The sequence below is a fragment of the Odontesthes bonariensis genome, chromosome 1, assembly GCF_027942865.1.
Source record: "Odontesthes bonariensis isolate fOdoBon6 chromosome 1, fOdoBon6.hap1, whole genome shotgun sequence".
Taxonomy (NCBI): domain Eukaryota; kingdom Metazoa; phylum Chordata; class Actinopteri; order Atheriniformes; family Atherinopsidae; genus Odontesthes; species Odontesthes bonariensis.
Genome location: NC_134506.1, coordinates 4,441,517 through 4,458,678, shown reverse-complemented (window position 1 = coordinate 4,458,678; position 17,162 = coordinate 4,441,517). Strand labels below are relative to the sequence as shown.

The window sequence follows — 17,162 nt, the reverse complement described above, 5'->3', positions numbered from 1 at the left end:
TGTTTAAGCAGCCCCTTCCTTCACAATCACTTCACTATCAGTGTGTTTAATTATAGGTGCAGACATGAGGCCATATTCAGTTGTGCAAAACAAGGGCTTTAAACACATGCTGAACGTGCTCGAGCCACATTAATAATTTAAAAGTGTTAATAAACAAAAAGACAAAACATGTTTATTTGTCTTGTCTATTTATTTATTTAATTTTTTTTGCTGATCCGAAAAATTATCCGATCCGTTAGTTTTTTGATCCGTTGCACCCCTACTACTTAGTCTTAAAGGTGGGGTATGAGATGTTTTCTGGAGCATTTTTCATCATATTGTCTGAAAACCTCCTCACAACCCCATTGCACCCACTAAAATAGAATGTTTGGAAAAAAAAAAATATTTGAGTCCATTGTAGAGGAAATGTCTGACCAATAGAAGTAATGATGAGAGTTACTTCTATTGGATTCTGACACGCCAATCAACCGTCAGCCCCACCCCCCCCTCGCGTTCACAGACTCGTGACTCGTTCATGTGTTTTGAAGGCGTGGTTTCTAGGGGTGGGCTGAAGGGAGAGGCAAGGTTGTGTATATTCAAAAATATAGCTTGCAGGAACCGTTTTTCCAAGATCTCATACCCCACCTTTAAGTAGACTGCCAATGACACGTTGAGCAGATCTTGCGCTTCTCTGCCCGTACCAGTAGAGGTCCCTCTAATTCCATCATGAATAAGAGAGCTGAAGACTGTGATGCTGTGTAACATCGCAGTCTGCTGCAGCAAGTAACTGTTCAAAGAGGCGTATGCAAAATGTTGAGCTGGTTATGAGATGTAACCTTATTTTTTATTTTTTTTCTTCAGAGCTTTTCATCTGCAAGTAGATAAATCCAACAGCACCAGCTCTTAGAGAGCTAAGCCCACATTCACAGTGTCAGGTGTTTATCAATGCTAACATTTGTGTCATGTAACTGTTTGGTGGTGAACAATTGTAACTGTCACAGGTATGTGATCGAGCGTATAAACACAGTGGATCCTAGTCGGCATGTCTGCTCTGAGGATCTGGGAGGAAGGCCAGATGAACAACAGGATCCACAAATCAAAGAAGTGGTGGAACAGCTGCTTAAAATAGCGGAGGACTTAAACAGGAATGCAGAGTTCCAGCGGTAAGTAATTCATCATCTACAAAAACAAACAATCTCAGTCTGTTGATCCTTCACTTGCTTTGTTGTTAAATTGTTTTCATTTCTAGTTTCTGAATGATTCTCAGTCTATGGGTTGAATGTTGAAAACTTCCTCAAAAGTTTTCACTGTCAGCATATAGTGCAAGTTGCCAAAACGCTTTCTAGAAGCATACTACACAAAAAGCACACAAAGCATAAGAGCTGAACGACTCTCTCTTTTACCATAGAGTAGGCACAACTTATGTCTTCATTTATTAATACACATTTCTGGACTGTAGCATGTGAACTGAGGCTCTGAAACTGCAGCATCAACCCATGGATTGATTTTACAGTCCGACCGTGTAGTCTGACCTCTGGTCCGTTTAAAATCAAACTGCTAACAAAGTCGTGAGTGCCATGCTGTGTTCACATTGCCCCCAAAAATCCCTTATGGTACTCAAGTATATTAATGGTGTATAATGGTGGTGGTGTTACTGTAGGTTTATTGTAGTGAACTAGATAGATAGAACTTCACTATGAATTCTACTTTTAATGCAAGACATATCCTTTAAGAGATGATTTGTATGTTATTTGAATTTCTCCTTTTCTTCCTGTCAGACTGATCAACCAGGTTCAGGGTAACTGTGCTAAGGACATCTTCATGAAGGTGGCCAGGAGCATCTTTACTGATGGCATTAACTGGGGTCGAGTGGTGGCTCTCTTCCATCTGGCCTACAGACTTATATACAGGGTAACGGATCCAGTTTAATTATTAGTTTCTGTACCAACAGAGCAGACACGTGCTCAGAAATGATGTGCTCCTGCTGTTTGTAAGAATTCACTTTAGTTTGATATCTCCCTGCAGGGGCTATTATCAGTCCAGTCACATACTTAATTAGACAGTAAGATAGGTTGACTGAGGCCGATTTAGATTTATGCAAATTGATATGAAAAATAGCCTCTGTCTGTGCTGTAGTCATGCTAACACCTTTCTATGAATGATGCTTGCTTGTTATGCAAGTTAAATTAATCGGATCATTATGTCCTTTTCTAAAGGCATTTCAGTATGGAACAGATAGTGAAGTAGATGAAGTAGTTATGGTAAAAGCTACATATTATACTTGAGATGAAATGGGTGAGAAAAAAAAAACGCTCCTTGTTAGTCTTTTTAGATATTAATAAAAAAAAATAAAAAAAAATCCATGTATCAGTTTGAAAAGGACATACATTTTCGTAAAACATTAAAGGCTGATTTATGGTCGCCTACGGACGACTCTCCCGGAGACGCTCTCCGTAGCTTGCGTGTGTCGGCCATAATTCCTATCTATCTATCCGTCGAGGCGACGGAGACAGCAAGGGTTGTGATTGGTCGGCTAACAACATCATTTCCGGAATCATCACGGTTTAGCTCCTTCCTCTCAGAACAACAACACCGCCATTTTTGAAAGAGTTTACTGTGTGCCGGTCAATATTTGGTCAAAATTATTTGCATTTCAAAATCAACAAGCTCCAACTCCAACAACAGTCTTTCTCACTCGCTCGCCATCGTTCACTGTGAGGAGTGGAACGGAGCCGGAAGGTGAACAATCAGTTAACGACTTTCACGATAGACGTCGCGAGATTGAGTCGTCTAACGTAGCGACGCCTACTGATCTGGAGGTGAACTGCCTTGCGTATCGGACAGCCCGACGGAGAACTTCGAAAGGACGGACTACGGAGGCGGATTTTTGGATAGCGACAGAGAAGCATACTGAGGCCTTAAGGCTGAACTTTTCTCCAGTAATGTCGATTTCAGTCAGAAATTCCTTTAGCTTTTGCTCCTTTAGTCAAAAACAGTTTTCAATATTAGCAGGACTTGTTCAAATCCTGCTCTCCATAAAGGGTATGCACCTATGTCACTGTTCTATGTAGACATGCTTATAACGCTTGAATGGCTGGTTCCCGTTCCTGAGGCAAAACATTCAAACGAGTTGCTCCGGCTGCCCGTGGGATTGGGAGTATTACAAAGAAGTATCATCTTAAATTAAAGGCCGTTGGTCTCGACCAGGATTTTTTTTTATTCCTCTAAGGTTTTCAGGGCAAGCTAACGCCCAAGCATCATTCAAAATGCAGACCCAAAAAAAGACACTGTTACATGCTTTTTCATCGATATCCTGGATACCAGTTGTCTCTTTAAAAGGCTTCCTCCATTTGGCTCACTTCTCTTAAACTTTCAAAAAAGGAAAGCCAGACTTCTCTCTGAATCTGTTGGTACAGTCCATGTAAAACAGCTCTTCACCATTTTAGATATGTTTTATGTGTATTCCAGTCAGTCAGCTGTCTTTTTGCAACTCAGCGGCTAATAACTGACCATCCCAAGTACAATCACCTGTCTGATGACTTCATACACTCTTATTGAGTAGGCTTTTACAAGCACACAGGGTAAAACATGAGCTGTACTGCTTTTAGGTCACAGTTTTCACACACGTCATCACACAGTTACTCAAGGCTATATATAGTATTTCTGAACGTCTGTTTTGCTTATACATGGTGTTACCTGCTAGCGTATCTTTTTAAATCTGTTCCTGGAAAGTTGTTTTTATGCATGAACTGGAGTCCTAAAATGTTCTAACTAATGTTTCGACTAACTGTAAATGTAAATGTAAATGTACTTTATTTATACAGCCCTTTACAGACAATCCTTACGATGTACCAAAGTGTATTACAGCAGGTAATAAAGAAAGAGAAGAAGAAGTAAGAACAAATAAAAACAATAAAAGAACAGTGAAAGCAATAAAATACAACAAAATCAAATAAGATAAAATACGATAAAAGTGCCATCATACTACTGGGTATTAAAAGCAATCCTAAATTAGTAGGTTTTTAGCCTAGATTTGAAGAGGCCCAGGTCAGGAATAAGACGCAGCTGGACGGGGGGCTTATTCCAGAGCCTGGGGGCAGCTTTGGGAAAAGGCTCGGTCACCCCAGGGTTTGTAGTCTGACCTGGGCACTTCCAGCAAAAATTGATTTGTTGACCTCAGAGCTCTACCAGGATTGCGGACTGTTAAAAGCTCAGATAAATATGATGGGGCGAGGCCGTTAAGAGCTTTAAAAACAAACATTAAAATCATTTCTATAAAGGACAGGAAGCCAATGGAGGGAGTTAAGAACAGGAGTGATGTGCACACGTCTGTTAGTGTTGGTTAAAAGACGGGCAGCAGCGTTCTGCACAAGTTGAAGGCGACTGAGAGAAGACTGGGAGACGCCGACATAAAGTTTGCGATAGTCTAATCTTGAACTTCTAAGGGCATGGATGGCTTTCTCAAGGTCATGACAACTTAAAAACATTTATACTGACTTTGATTGGCTGGATTAGACCTAAACAAACGACTTAAAATACCCAACCCTACTGAAAGCTATGTGCTTCTGACTTGTTTTGAAGTACACCAACCTTGGTTATGCACATTCATGGGCCTGTAACCCCCCTGAAGCACCCAGAGGTTGAGACACCACACTTAAGAACTATGGTGTTCTGTCCGGTTCAGCATTTTTGCTTTATGGTACCACATCAGACACCAGAAAAAAACTGCAACAAACAACGCTGTTGTCGTTCCAAAAAAAAAAATCATTTAAGAATTCAAAAAACTGCGTCAGATGCAGCAGACACACCCAAGACAATAATATTAGAGGAAGAGATGAAGCATACGAGCAAGACATGAGACAAGAATAAACATCAGATTGGATTTTACTGCTGGAGAGTGCTCAAAGAAAAAACAGAAGGACAGGTAGATGCAGAGTCAGCTTCATTGTTGGAGGACAGACCAGATGAGCTGCCTTGTTGGGTCGTGCCGGCTTCGCTTAGTTCTGTCAGGGAAGTTGCTGACTTGAAGGTTTAAATATATGAAGAATGCGATCATCATTCTTTCTCCCTCTGTTATATGTAGGCTGTTAATCAGAGAAGATTGAAGCTATTGACTAATAAAAGAAGTAGCATTTTTAACTGTCATTCATCAGATGTAAGAAATGTAAGTGTTGGAAGTGTACAGCCTTTCAAACTGTTTGCTGCTAAATTCCAATACTTTAAAGTAGGGCTGGGCAACGATTAAAATTTTAATCTAATTAATCACATGATTTCCCTGATTAATCACGATTAATAGCATTTGTACGCAAAATCCAAAAATGAATTCAAAAGGAGTGTATAGCCTTTAGCATTTAGATCTTATTTTAAATGTGCTGCCATATGAATGAAAGTGCCATAACATTTGTTGTGCAAACACACTTTTAACATCAGCATCTTTCTGTAGTTTTTATGTAGAAGCCTCGCTCCACTGTCTGTTTCCTTGAATGACTTGCTGCTATCAGTTGTGTGTTTTGCCTTTAAGTGATATTTTAGACTGGAACTACTACGCTGAGAAGACAATTCAACTTGGCAGAGTTTACAGATGACTTTGGTTCTGTCGACTCCGCCGTCTGGAAGAACTTTAAAATGAAAATGGCCGAGTAAAAGTTCCGTACCCTTCTCCATGTTTGATGGATCCGCCGATTACTTTCTTTTCCTGTTCCACAGCAGACAGCAACAGACTTTTACAAAATAAAATAAATAATAAAACCTGCGTTAATGCACGATAAAATATTTATAGGCCTTTAATAATTAACAAGTTAACTTGCCCAGCCCTACTTTAAATACATTGTGCATTACATTGAAAATATTCTGATTTCACACTAATGCCACATTTAGGTTCTTCAGAATTGTAAATCAGATAAAAACAATCTGTTACAGATAAACCAGAGCCTTTTATTTTTCTACTTTTGTTTTGTCATCTTGTGAGCTTGTTTATTCATCACATTCATCAGTCTGTATAAAAATGTGCAGTTTTATTCTCAGTAGGTCCTGTGACATTACCCTATTAAGTCTTCCATATTAGTTGGTTTCTGGAGGTGTCATTTGTCAGTCTCTGATTCACATGTATAGCTGTGTAGCTACAGGGTTCAATAAACCATTTTCACACATACACTGGACTCCTGAAATGTTGCAAAGATGTTCCAGAGTGGTGGTGTGTAGGAACGCAAATGTCAGCATCATGAGCAGCAGGTGAGAGAGTGCAAATGTGTCAGCAAATTTTTCTGGAGCATTTGCTGCCACTTAGCACGTGTGAATGCTGGTTGGAGGCTTCAGTATTTCTGAACGTCTCTCACTGCGAAGCCCATGTGTGAACAGACACTGCAGAAAAAGCCTAGACCAAGTTGTTTGCACTTTTTTTTTTTTAATTCTCTGGTGTTCAATTGTGAAAATGGCTACATAAACTTGATTAGCAGCACCTACGGTATTGATGCAGTATCTCATGATTATCTCGGGTTTTTGTGTTAAAGGCTCTTACCACCAACCATTTAGACAACATCCGAAGGGTCATCAGCTGGGTTCTTCAGGTTATCAGAGAGCAGCTTTATTCCTGGCTAGTGCAACAGGGAGGCTGGGTGAGTGATTCATTGTCATGTAGCTGTTACATGGTCTTTATGTATGCACTTGTCAGGAAGTGACTCTGCTTTCTTTTTGTTTCCAGGAGGGGGTGATCCGTAGTTTTTCACGATGGAGGACAGCAGCCATTGTGGCATCAGTTGTTTTGGTGGCAGCCTTTGTTTACTACAGGAAGACACGCTGACACATTCGAATCTCACAGCCTCAAACGCAGGGATGTAGTCTCAAATCCCTCTCGATAAAGACTTTCTGTCTATGGGACATCAATTACAATCACTCCACAACCTTCATCTCATCATCAAGAGGAGGTCAAGAACTGTGCTTTGAGGTCAAAATCCTCTCTTTTCTCAGGTTTCCAAAAACGAAAAAAGGGCTTTTGCAACCAGCCGTAGGCGGTATCTCTGCCTTTCTTCACCAGCAATTAATCGGTGCCTTCCACAGATTTACACACCCTCTACCTGACATGTTGAAAGCTCTCAGCTGTTATGTAGCAGTGGCTGGTGACTATGTTTAGGGATATTGAACATACTATTACTGTCATCAATCTGACCTCAGGACTCAACCTGGCTGTACATGAACCACAATTGTGGCTCACACCAGTTTTGGGTGGAGTCTTGGATCTTAGCAAAATTTGGATTGGACCTTAGAGCACCTGTAAAGACCTTGGGGGGGTAACAAACAAACAAACATTTATTTAAACTTTTAGAATGAATCAAGTTACGCAGTGTGGTGAAAATTTCATTGCTTGTGCCTGAAATCGTGATATAAAAAAGCCATAGTCATGTTGTTTCTGGATTTATGAACTGGCTTAGGTATTTTTATATGAATGAACACAGATGCAACAGGGCTCTAAAGTATTGTAGTTTCACCATGTTGAGAGCTTTTATTTTCCTAAAACATTTTTTTTCCTTTTTCCAAAGGACTGGTTCCATCTCAGTTTCAGGTCCTTCTCACATCAGTAGTTGTTTCCCACAATTTTAATTCCTTGTACTAAGATTTCTCAAAATACTTTCGAAGATTTGCAAGGTGTGCAAGTGAACTGTTGTAAGAGGATTTTTATTTGTTTTTGTTTTTGATTGGTTCACAAATGCAAGGCAGGAGTCTCAGTTAGTTGGAAATTATTTTGGAAAAGAACCTAAAAGTTTTACAGTTAATCAGAGCATTACCAAGTTGTCTGTTGCAAGCGATCTTTGTCTCTGCAGACATGGTGATACAAAAATGGCAAACTATGAAGTGCACGCTGGCTCACTGCCACGCTTTTAAAGGACCTTTAGGGTACATAGAAAAACAAATGACATTTTGAACTTAATCACTTGTGTCAGTTTAAACTTCAGTTTACAAAAATGAAACTGTCATTGGATGCTTGTCCTGCCACAGTTACCTCAAGGTGATGATTATCTTGCCTAATCATGTTTTTAATGTACACAAGTCTGTAACTGGGATTGGGGGAGGGGCGTGTTGATTTAATCATAAACTGGAGATTGAACTGAAGATATCGTTCACCGAAGATTTGAACACATTCTTTGCATTAGATATGTGTGACTTACTTCCAAATCAGTTCTCTCACTTTGCAGCACTGCTGCAGATCTTTTACAGTCTGAAATATATATTACCGAGCAGACAGAGTTAACCCAAAAGCAATTTTTTTTGTCTGGTCATAATGATTGCATTTGATAAAACACATCCACTTTTGTCAGGAACACATTCTTAAAAAAAGTTCAGTGATTTTCTTACTCATTTGTTGACGAGCCAAAGATTCTATGTTCATCTTTGCTCTTCAAAAACCTGCCGATAATCTCCTGGTTATCACTTTTCAGGGATTTAAAATCAACTCTTTTTTTTTTTTTTTTTTTTTCTTTCTTTTAACCTCACAACTAGTCCTAAATTGCCCCTGACCCAGCTTTCTTTCCAAAGTGTTGCAGGCCTGAAATGCAACAATGTATGTATATTTCTTAATGATTGATTTTTAAGATTTTCTTACAGTGAGACTCAACATGACATTTATTGGGTGAAAGATGGTTTGTAATTAAATAAAAGTCATAGTAAGTGTAAGAGTCCCCTTTTTTTTTTTTAAGCCAAACTGTGTTAGCAGAAACGGTCTAATTTTCTATGATTTTCCTTAATGACGAAATTTAAGTGTCTGGATCATACTGTGGCGTAGACGAGAAAAGAGCTTGAAAATACTAATCTGGTGGTGTAAGGCGTCTGCTTCAGCAGTGTGAAGAGATCAACTTTTGTTGCTGCTATCTGGGATGGTCTTCTTGTTAATGTGAATGTGACACCTGCTGCGGTCAACAAACCCCGGTTAGCCTCTTCCCAACTAACCGGAAACTCTTTGCCATCCAGTCACAGGGAGCAAAACTTTCATGAACAAAAGCTGTTCTGCGGGAATGCTGCTCTGATAAAACGCTAACTCTTGAACGAGTGCTTTTTACTTATTGCTGTGTGTAAGAGGTAGCCAGAGAATTTAATGAGTCATTTTTGCTGGACCACTGGCTCCGAGCTGTCCGGGGATCTGTTATCTAGTTTCCTGTGAGCCTCTTTTTTTAACCAAACTGACTGCACTTTAAGTGGGTATCATTTGTCAACTGTTCTGTGGTGAGACTTGTTTGATTGGACTCATTTCTGTGAATAGATGGTAATATTGAGGTCATGTTCAGCTCATGGAGAATCTAGAGGGTGACACGGATTGAGTCCAGTCCTTGCATTTATTTGTTTTCATGACAGTCATGTCATGTGGTAAGAAGCCACACTTATATCCTCCTGTGTTGTTTATTATTTGTATCCGTTTTTCCATTTTTTTTTTTTTTTTTTTTTTACAGCATTCAGACTCTCATGTTGGGAAATTTTGGGGGGGATTAAAGCAATTGAGAACAATCTAAAGGGTGTTTTAAAAGATTCTTCAGTCCTTGAATGTGGTATTGAAACTTAGAACCATTGGTGACCACTCTCACATCTCTCAAGTCATTTCAGTGCGGTTGATTTGAGAAAGAAAAAAATATAAATTTTAGATAACGCTCATGATGAACAGTTAAAGAATATTTTAGTGTTAATTGACAGCATATGTGACCATTCTGGCTCTTTTGCCCAGATGTCCTTTAAGGACAAAGTGTCAGCTTCCCACAGAACTAATGTGTTTCACAGATAGTACTGCCACTGAGGCCTTTCCTCCAACATTCCTAGATCCAGATTACTTGTCCCACTATCTTCTGTTCATGATATTTGTTACTTGTGTAAATTTGATATGGAATAGTCCTAACATATTGAACCATGCTTCTTCTCTAACCCTCTGGACATTTAAATCCAGAGGTGAATGGGCTTTCAAGGTTGCAACTATTAAACTTTCGAATGGCCTTCCTTGTTCCACCAGATCTACTGAATCTCAGTTTCTTTAAAGGTTCCATGGCATGAAAATAAATGGAGGCTTTTATATATTTTTATAGGCTTTAGTGGTCCCCTTATACTGTATCTGAGTTTTTTTCCCAAAAATTCTGCCTTGGTGCTGAATTACAGCCAGTCCCAAAAATGAGCTTTCCTTAGGATCCTCAGAATGAGCTGTTTAGGGTCTGCATCATTGAATCATTATCCTGATGAAATGCACTGAATTTACGGATTCATTCTTCTTCAGGAAGCTTGAAGTAGGGGGTTTTGGTCTAAAATGAGCGAGCTAACCATCTCATGGGCATGCAAACACCTCCAACAGCCCAGTTGGCAGAGATAAGAGCTTGCAGATGCTATTAGCTGCATAGCTAACGATACAAACCCTTTCTTGTGGTAACAAGCGATATAACTATACTGTACATACAGGAAAGCAACACAATTATAGAGCGTTAAATTACTTTCTCTCGGGAATGAGATCCTTCCCCAAGTGAGGGGCGAATGGAGCAGGAGATTGACAGACGGATCGGTGCGGTGTCTGCAGTGATGCGGGCTCTGCACCGGCCCATCGTGGTGAAAAAGGAGCTGAGCCAGAAGGAGAAGCTCTCATTTACCGGTCAATCTATGTTCCTACCCTCACCCATGGCCACGAGCTGTGGGTAGTGTCCCAAAGAACGAGATCGCGAATACAAGCGGCCGAAATGTGTTTCCTCCGCAGGGTCTCTGGGCTCTCCCTTGGGCTCGGTATTGGCCCAAGTTCTGGAAACATTCGTCGGTGAAATGTTTGGCGCACACATACACAAATCTCTTCGGTTCTGTCGTCACTTTCCCAGAAAAAACTAAATCTGTCCACTGGCTCTTTAGAGGAGCTCTAAACAGATTTTTTACATCCATATACAGAGCAATGAGCTGGCCAAAGAACTGTTGGCGGGGAAAGGCAGTTTATTGGCTCTGGGGGGAAATAACCTCCACGTCATATGAGGCACCACTGGGGGACTGCAGGCAGGCTAAAGGAACTCATATTAATGTTAAACAACCTTAAAAAGTGAAAATTTCATGCCATGGCTCCTTTAAAAAAATCAATTAAAAGCTCCTTTTTTTGTGGCATTATGCTTGCATTTACATTTATTTATGTAGAATTGGTCCCATTTGTTTTGTGACTAGAAAAATGATTAAAATTCTAATTGTTTACTGATCATGTTTTGACATTGTATTAGCCTACTGTCAGTTATTTATGCTTTAGTGTATGTGAGGTAGCAGCCACTGTGTATCATGAGTGAGGCTTCCAGCTTTTCATCACAAAGTGTATGTTTGTTCTCCAACTGTCTTTACTATACTATAAGGAAATTTACTGTAATTTTTTGTCTTTCAAATGACCAACCTCATTAACAGGCCTGAAAAATACACCATTGGATGTCCTTCAATCTCACATACACACATCTCTCTCTCTCTCTCTCTTTATTTATACATACATACATATATGTATGTATATATATATATATATATATATACACATATATGTGTGTGTGTAGAGAGAGAGAGATAGAGAGGCTCCTCCATCAGATTGCCAGATGGAGAAGCGTGATTGGTCACTCCAGAGAACGCGTCTCCACTGCTCTCGAGTCCAGTGGCGGCGTGCTTTACACCGCTGCATCCGACGCTTTGTATTGCATTTCCATGAAGCTTCTTGAGCTAATCTGAAGGCCATATAGGTTTGGAGGTCTGTAGTGACTGACTCTGCAGAAAGTTTGGCGACCTCAGCATCCTCTGACCTCGCTCTGTCATTTTACGTGGCCTACTACTTCCTGGCTGAGCTGCTGTCGTTCCCAATCGCTTCCACTTTGTTATAACACCACTGACAGCTGACTGTGGAATATTTAGCAGCGAGGACATTTCACCACTGGACTTGTTGCACAGGTGGGATCCTATCACGGTACCACGCTGGAATTCACTGGGCTCCTGAGAGCGACCCATTCTTTCCCAAATGTTTGTAGAAGCAGTCTGCATGCCTAGGTGCTTTAATTTATACACCTGTTGCCATGGAAGTGACTGGAACACCTGAATTGAATTATTTGGATGGGTGAGTGAATACTTTTGGCATATATGTATATATAAATATATATATATATATATATATATATATATTGACATGATAGCATCACGCAGTTGCTGCAGATTTGTCAGCTGCACATCTATGATGCCAATCTTCTGTTCCACCACATCCCAAAGGTGCTCTATTGGATTGAGATCTGGTTACTGTGGAGGCCATTGGAGTACAGTGAACTCATTGTCATGTTCAAGAAACCAGTTTGAGATGATATGAGCTTTGTGACATGGTGCATTATCCTGCTGGAAGTAGCCCTCAGAATATGGTGCACTGTGCTCATAAAGGGATGGACGTGGTCAGCAACAAGGTAAGCTGCAGAATTTAAATGATGCTCAACTGGTACTAAGGGGCCCAAAGTGTGCCAAGAAAATATCGCCCACACCATTAGACTACCACCAGCCTGAACTGTTTATAGAAGGCAGGATGGATCCATGCTTTCATGTTGCTTATGCCAAATTCTGAGCCGATCATCTGAATGTTGCAGCTCAAATAGACTCGTCAGACCAGGCAACTTTTTTCCAACCAACTATTGTCCATTATATATACATATATATATATATATATACATATATATTTGTGTGTGTGTATACATTTCAAAATCAACAATAAAAATCAGACAAAATTCAAAAATGTATCTTTTTCTACATGTATTAGGAACCATGAATACACACAGTAGATTAAGAGGTACTGACGAAGGATAAAAAGAAACATTTACATAAAAAAAATATACATATAAATACAGCAAGTAATGCTAGACCACAATACTTTTTGCTCTGTGTGAAATCTGAGCTTCAAACGTAGTTATTTTACCAACATACTAATTAAGTGTTTTGTCCTCTTCTTGAGAGAGGCAGTACAGACCATTAAAGTGTATGATTGCTCCTTTAAGGTCACAGCATATTTCTTTGGCAGTCATGTTACATTGTATTTTATTTTCTAGAATCAAATATTGTACCATCCCTTTCCCTTTTCCTGCATCTGCTGCTCTTTGGAAGGAAACCTTCACCTTATCCCACCGCACATGATGTTTGTTTTGTTTTTTTTCCAAAGAGGCAGAAGGAGCCTAGGCCCGATGTCTTTTCTTCAAAAATTTGAAACAATTTTGCTGAGTAAGGCAGGATGGAGCATTACATAGTGCACAGCGATCATTCTCCACTCTGAAGGATGCTGCACTTGCATTCTGATCAGTCATGTCTGACTGGACATTCCTTGCGACCTCCTCCTCAGGTGCTGGCCGACCAGCCCTCTGCTCAGTAGCTGGTTTTGCAAATTGTAGGGAGGAGTGCATGAGCACCCTGCGATGAATCCCTTCTTAACAGTTGACCCAGAGCTGTTGTCTCATCTCTTGTGGAAACTGGGACTGTGAATTGTCTGTGAAAGCCTTCCAAATGAGTCTATCGCATCCACAGTCTCTTCTGTTGGCGCTGCACTTAGCTGGTCAGGAACGTCCCGTCCTGGTAAGCTCTGTTTCAGGGTACTGATCCTTGGGAGGAACTGGGCCAGACCTGGAACGCTTCGGTCTAAGCCCTGCAGTCTCTGCTGGTGGTTTCCCAAACTAAGTAGCGCTCCGTGTCTCTCTGAGATGTAGGTGTTGTACCCGTCTGCTAAGATCTGTTCTCTGAAAGTGCAGTCCTCTTCGTTGTATGTGTGCTAGAGAAGATGAAGGACATCCACATGTAAAAACAAGCATGTTCATGTCATTTATCAGCTCAAATGAACAGTGAATATGAGAAAATGATTTAATTGTGTTTGTTTGACTTAAAGTAACTCTTTGGAAATGTATTGAGTTGTTGGCGTTCCATGCACCTTCTGTATCTGCACTTACACTATAACTGAAGTACTACCATAGTATATTTTCTCTGATGTCTGGAGTCTGTCCCAGCTGACTTGGATATGAGATGGGTCACGTTTATGGATAACAAGATATTTCATTTGATGAGTTATTATAATCATATTGCATATTGTCATATGTTTATAAAAAGGAAAAAAAACATGTAAATGGTGCTTTAAGTTCTTGGATGGTTGTTTGCTTTAGGAAAAGAGAGCCAGCCAGAGGCCAAGGTTGTTGTTGCTGCTGCTGGGCGTTTTCATTCAGGTTTTTCACTTTGCAAACACATTCTAACCTGCACCACACTGGACAAAGGTTGATGAACCGGTCGACTGCTTGAATGGATGACTGACTGGCATGCCGTGTTTTCGGAGCATGGAAGTTAACTGACAGCATGACAGAGGAGACCTCAGGTCAGCAGATATCTTTCTGGAAAAATGATTTTCCTTTGAAAAAAGAATATGGAAAATTTCTGTATTTGACTGTAGGTCCATTTCTTTATAACCTTTTCATTAACTTTTAAAATTGCTGACTGACTAATCTAACTGAATCTAAAAACATTATTGGGCACTAATTTGTAGTCACGGTGGCCATGGAAACCTTAGATATAGCCTCTAATGATTCAATTAATTGTGAGATAAGATTATTGACAAGAAGTTGACATGTTAACTGGACTCTATGCACTGAGTCACAGAAAAGAATATCAATTCAAGTCGGGTATTTAAATGATCAATTATCAGTTCCTGTCAGCCTTGTTGCCACCACATCGCTCGTCCCTTGTTGAGCTGTTTACACTTAACAAGGCCAATACTGGATAAATGTAAGACACTAAATAACATTAATAGTAACAATAGTAATCCACATATCTGACACTCTGGAGCAAGACTGTGGGTGACATCTGAATCCATTTGAGCTTACTTCTGTAATAATTTGCATTTCCTTTTGTTGCCTTAATTGAGTCGCGCCTCCTTTGCACCATCAGTGCTTTAGTCATTTTTAATAGGCCAGTGAGGTGCTAGATCGTATAAATGCTGTGCAGTCACAGGCAACAACACATCTCTGTGTGAATGCTCAGCTAGAAATTCAGCTGAACCAGCTGTTGGCCTTTATTCAGACACAACTTTGCAGTTCTGTAACATCAAAGAAGTCCTGGAAAGAGTCCTGGAAATCTAACACTTCCATGAAGAAAATGCTCATACGAAGCTAAAGATTATGTTCTACGTTTGTTTGGCTACCCTTGTCAACAGAAAGAATCTTCTAAGATTCTGAAGAAATATCGCTGGCTGAAAGGGACGCAGGCTTGAGCGAGTTGTCCTTTGTAAAAGGAAACAGGAAGAAGTAACATGGGCAATATTACTTTTTAAAAAGGTATAATTATATAAAACCAAATGTTTGGCTCAAACATGACCCAAAATTTGCCTTGATTGAGGATATTGACTGAGGATGAGTGTAGCTGCCTAAACTCAGCCACAGGTCCCCCAGACAGGGCCCAAACCTGCTTTACTTTATAACCTTTGGGCCCTTACAACACTTGCAGTAACCCAAGGCCAGTTTATGACATCTGGGCTTCATCTGGCTCACACAACACTTACAGAACTCAAGTTATGCCCAGCCCCTTTGGGCCATAGCCCACTCAACAGTGTCATTACTCAGCTAACAGTACAGAGAGTAACCCAGACTGGGCTCAGTTGTCTGCTATCCAGAGACAGTCCAAGTAAAAATCAATCTACTTACAAGAAGATTTCATATGAAACATTTCAAACAATTCTTTTTTGTTACCATTGTCATTCATGATCATTGATTTCATGCCATTTGTTCAGCCAGCTTAATGCCCGTATGATCTCTGTGTACTTTGATCAACTGATTAACTGATTTTCTGTCATGTGAAAACAAAATATAACTAATTTCACCAACAAAAATATTGGGCTTTTTTGTGTAGGTGTAAAATGATGACGATGGTATTTTTTGGTGATGGTAACAGTTTTATGATACACAGATAGATAGATAGATAGATAGATAGATAGATAGATAGATCATTGTGATTTTTTTTAATGTGCTTACCGATGAGTACAGCCTGCCATCGCCCTCTATGCAGAGAAACCTTGTGGTTGCAACTCCTCTGATCACAACACGGCCTGGACCCACCGGACGGATCTCCAGCAGGCCTACAGTTCAAATATTCATCAGTTTGAAAAATCCCAGCAAGGATACTGCAGTTACGCAGCAAAGCTTTGCAGTGTTTTTTTCTTCTTCTTCTAAAGACTGGACTTACTGTGCAGAGTTTGGTCCGCAGAACCGTGAATCTGTCCATCCTCACTGATCAGTAGATGCAGTCCCGGCTTGGCAGCATACAGGTGCCTGAGCCGCACCACCTGGCCCCAGCCGTGATCGATGTGCGGCCCCTGGTCCGACAGCGGCATGCAAAATATTCCAACAGCAAAAAGCACGTTGGCAACGGATACAGCGACAGCGAGGAGCAGCATGATTCGTCCAATTCCCCGATAGCGCTGTGTCTGTTCCTCTCTCTGCAGTTGGCAGTGAAATAGCTGGTCCCTTTCATCCTATCGCAACCTTTTAAATACTGCCCTTATCTGCTGCAGATAACCGTCTTTCCCAAACTCAGTTCTCAGAAGCGGACCACAACACACCCCTGCACGTCATCCAACTGAATCCCAGCTCTGTGTTGGCCCCCGACAAGCCCCGAAGGGGGCCGCTGTCTGCGCGAACCTTACTGAAAACAGTCATAAAGTCAGCACATTGGAAAGTTTTGCTTTATCTGTTTCACCAACTGAAAATCGTTCCCATTTTGATGGTAACGGCATAAAGATATTTTTTTTACATGGTGTTTTTCTATGTTAAGAAATGTAGGCTGATTGGACATGAGTGCTCCTCTGAATGTCACAGAGCTATATTTTTTACGGAAGAGTATTAGGGCCAGGCATAAGAAAAAATAATAATATTTTGCCTGTCGAGATTAAAGTCAACATGTCGAGAATAAAGTCCACATGTTGACATTAATCTCGACATGTTGATTTATTCTCACATGTATTCACATAATTTCAGCTTCATACATTCAATGGGCATAAAACGGGCTCTTTGATTGTGTGGTGATGAGCACTGTTACCAAGAAGGCTGGATCTTTCTGTTTGGAGTTTGCATGCTCTTCCTGTGCTTGCACGAGTTCTCCATAGATACCCCACAGTCTGAAACTATGGATGTTGGATAGGGGTAAGTATACATGTGGTTTGTCTTTGT

General features: G+C 40.4%; 2 protein-coding genes across 2 annotated transcripts in view; one reads left to right on the top strand and one right to left on the bottom strand.

Annotated features, from left to right (window-relative positions):
- Nucleotides 1-9,471, top strand: part of LOC142379265 (apoptosis regulator BAX) — a 57,936-nt gene extending 48,465 nt beyond the window's left edge. The window contains exons 3-6 of the mRNA XM_075464438.1: nucleotides 981-1,142; nucleotides 1,758-1,890; nucleotides 6,489-6,593; nucleotides 6,680-9,471. Coding sequence (XP_075320553.1) covers nucleotides 981-1,142; nucleotides 1,758-1,890; nucleotides 6,489-6,593; nucleotides 6,680-6,778 — 499 coding nt within the window. The 3' untranslated portion in view covers nucleotides 6,779-9,471. The remainder of the gene's footprint in view (nucleotides 1-980; nucleotides 1,143-1,757; nucleotides 1,891-6,488; nucleotides 6,594-6,679) is intronic.
- Nucleotides 9,472-12,776: 3,305 nt separating this feature from the next.
- On the bottom strand, nucleotides 12,777-16,390 carry fgf19 (fibroblast growth factor 19). The gene is made up of 3 exons (XM_075470084.1): nucleotides 16,180-16,390; nucleotides 15,969-16,072; nucleotides 12,777-13,729 (listed from the first exon to the last, which is right to left on the bottom strand). The coding sequence occupies exons 1-3, from the start codon at nucleotides 16,388-16,390 to the stop codon at nucleotides 13,418-13,420; spliced, it is 627 nt and encodes a 208-aa protein (XP_075326199.1). The 3' UTR covers nucleotides 12,777-13,417.
- Nucleotides 16,391-17,162: the final 772 nt, after the last annotated feature.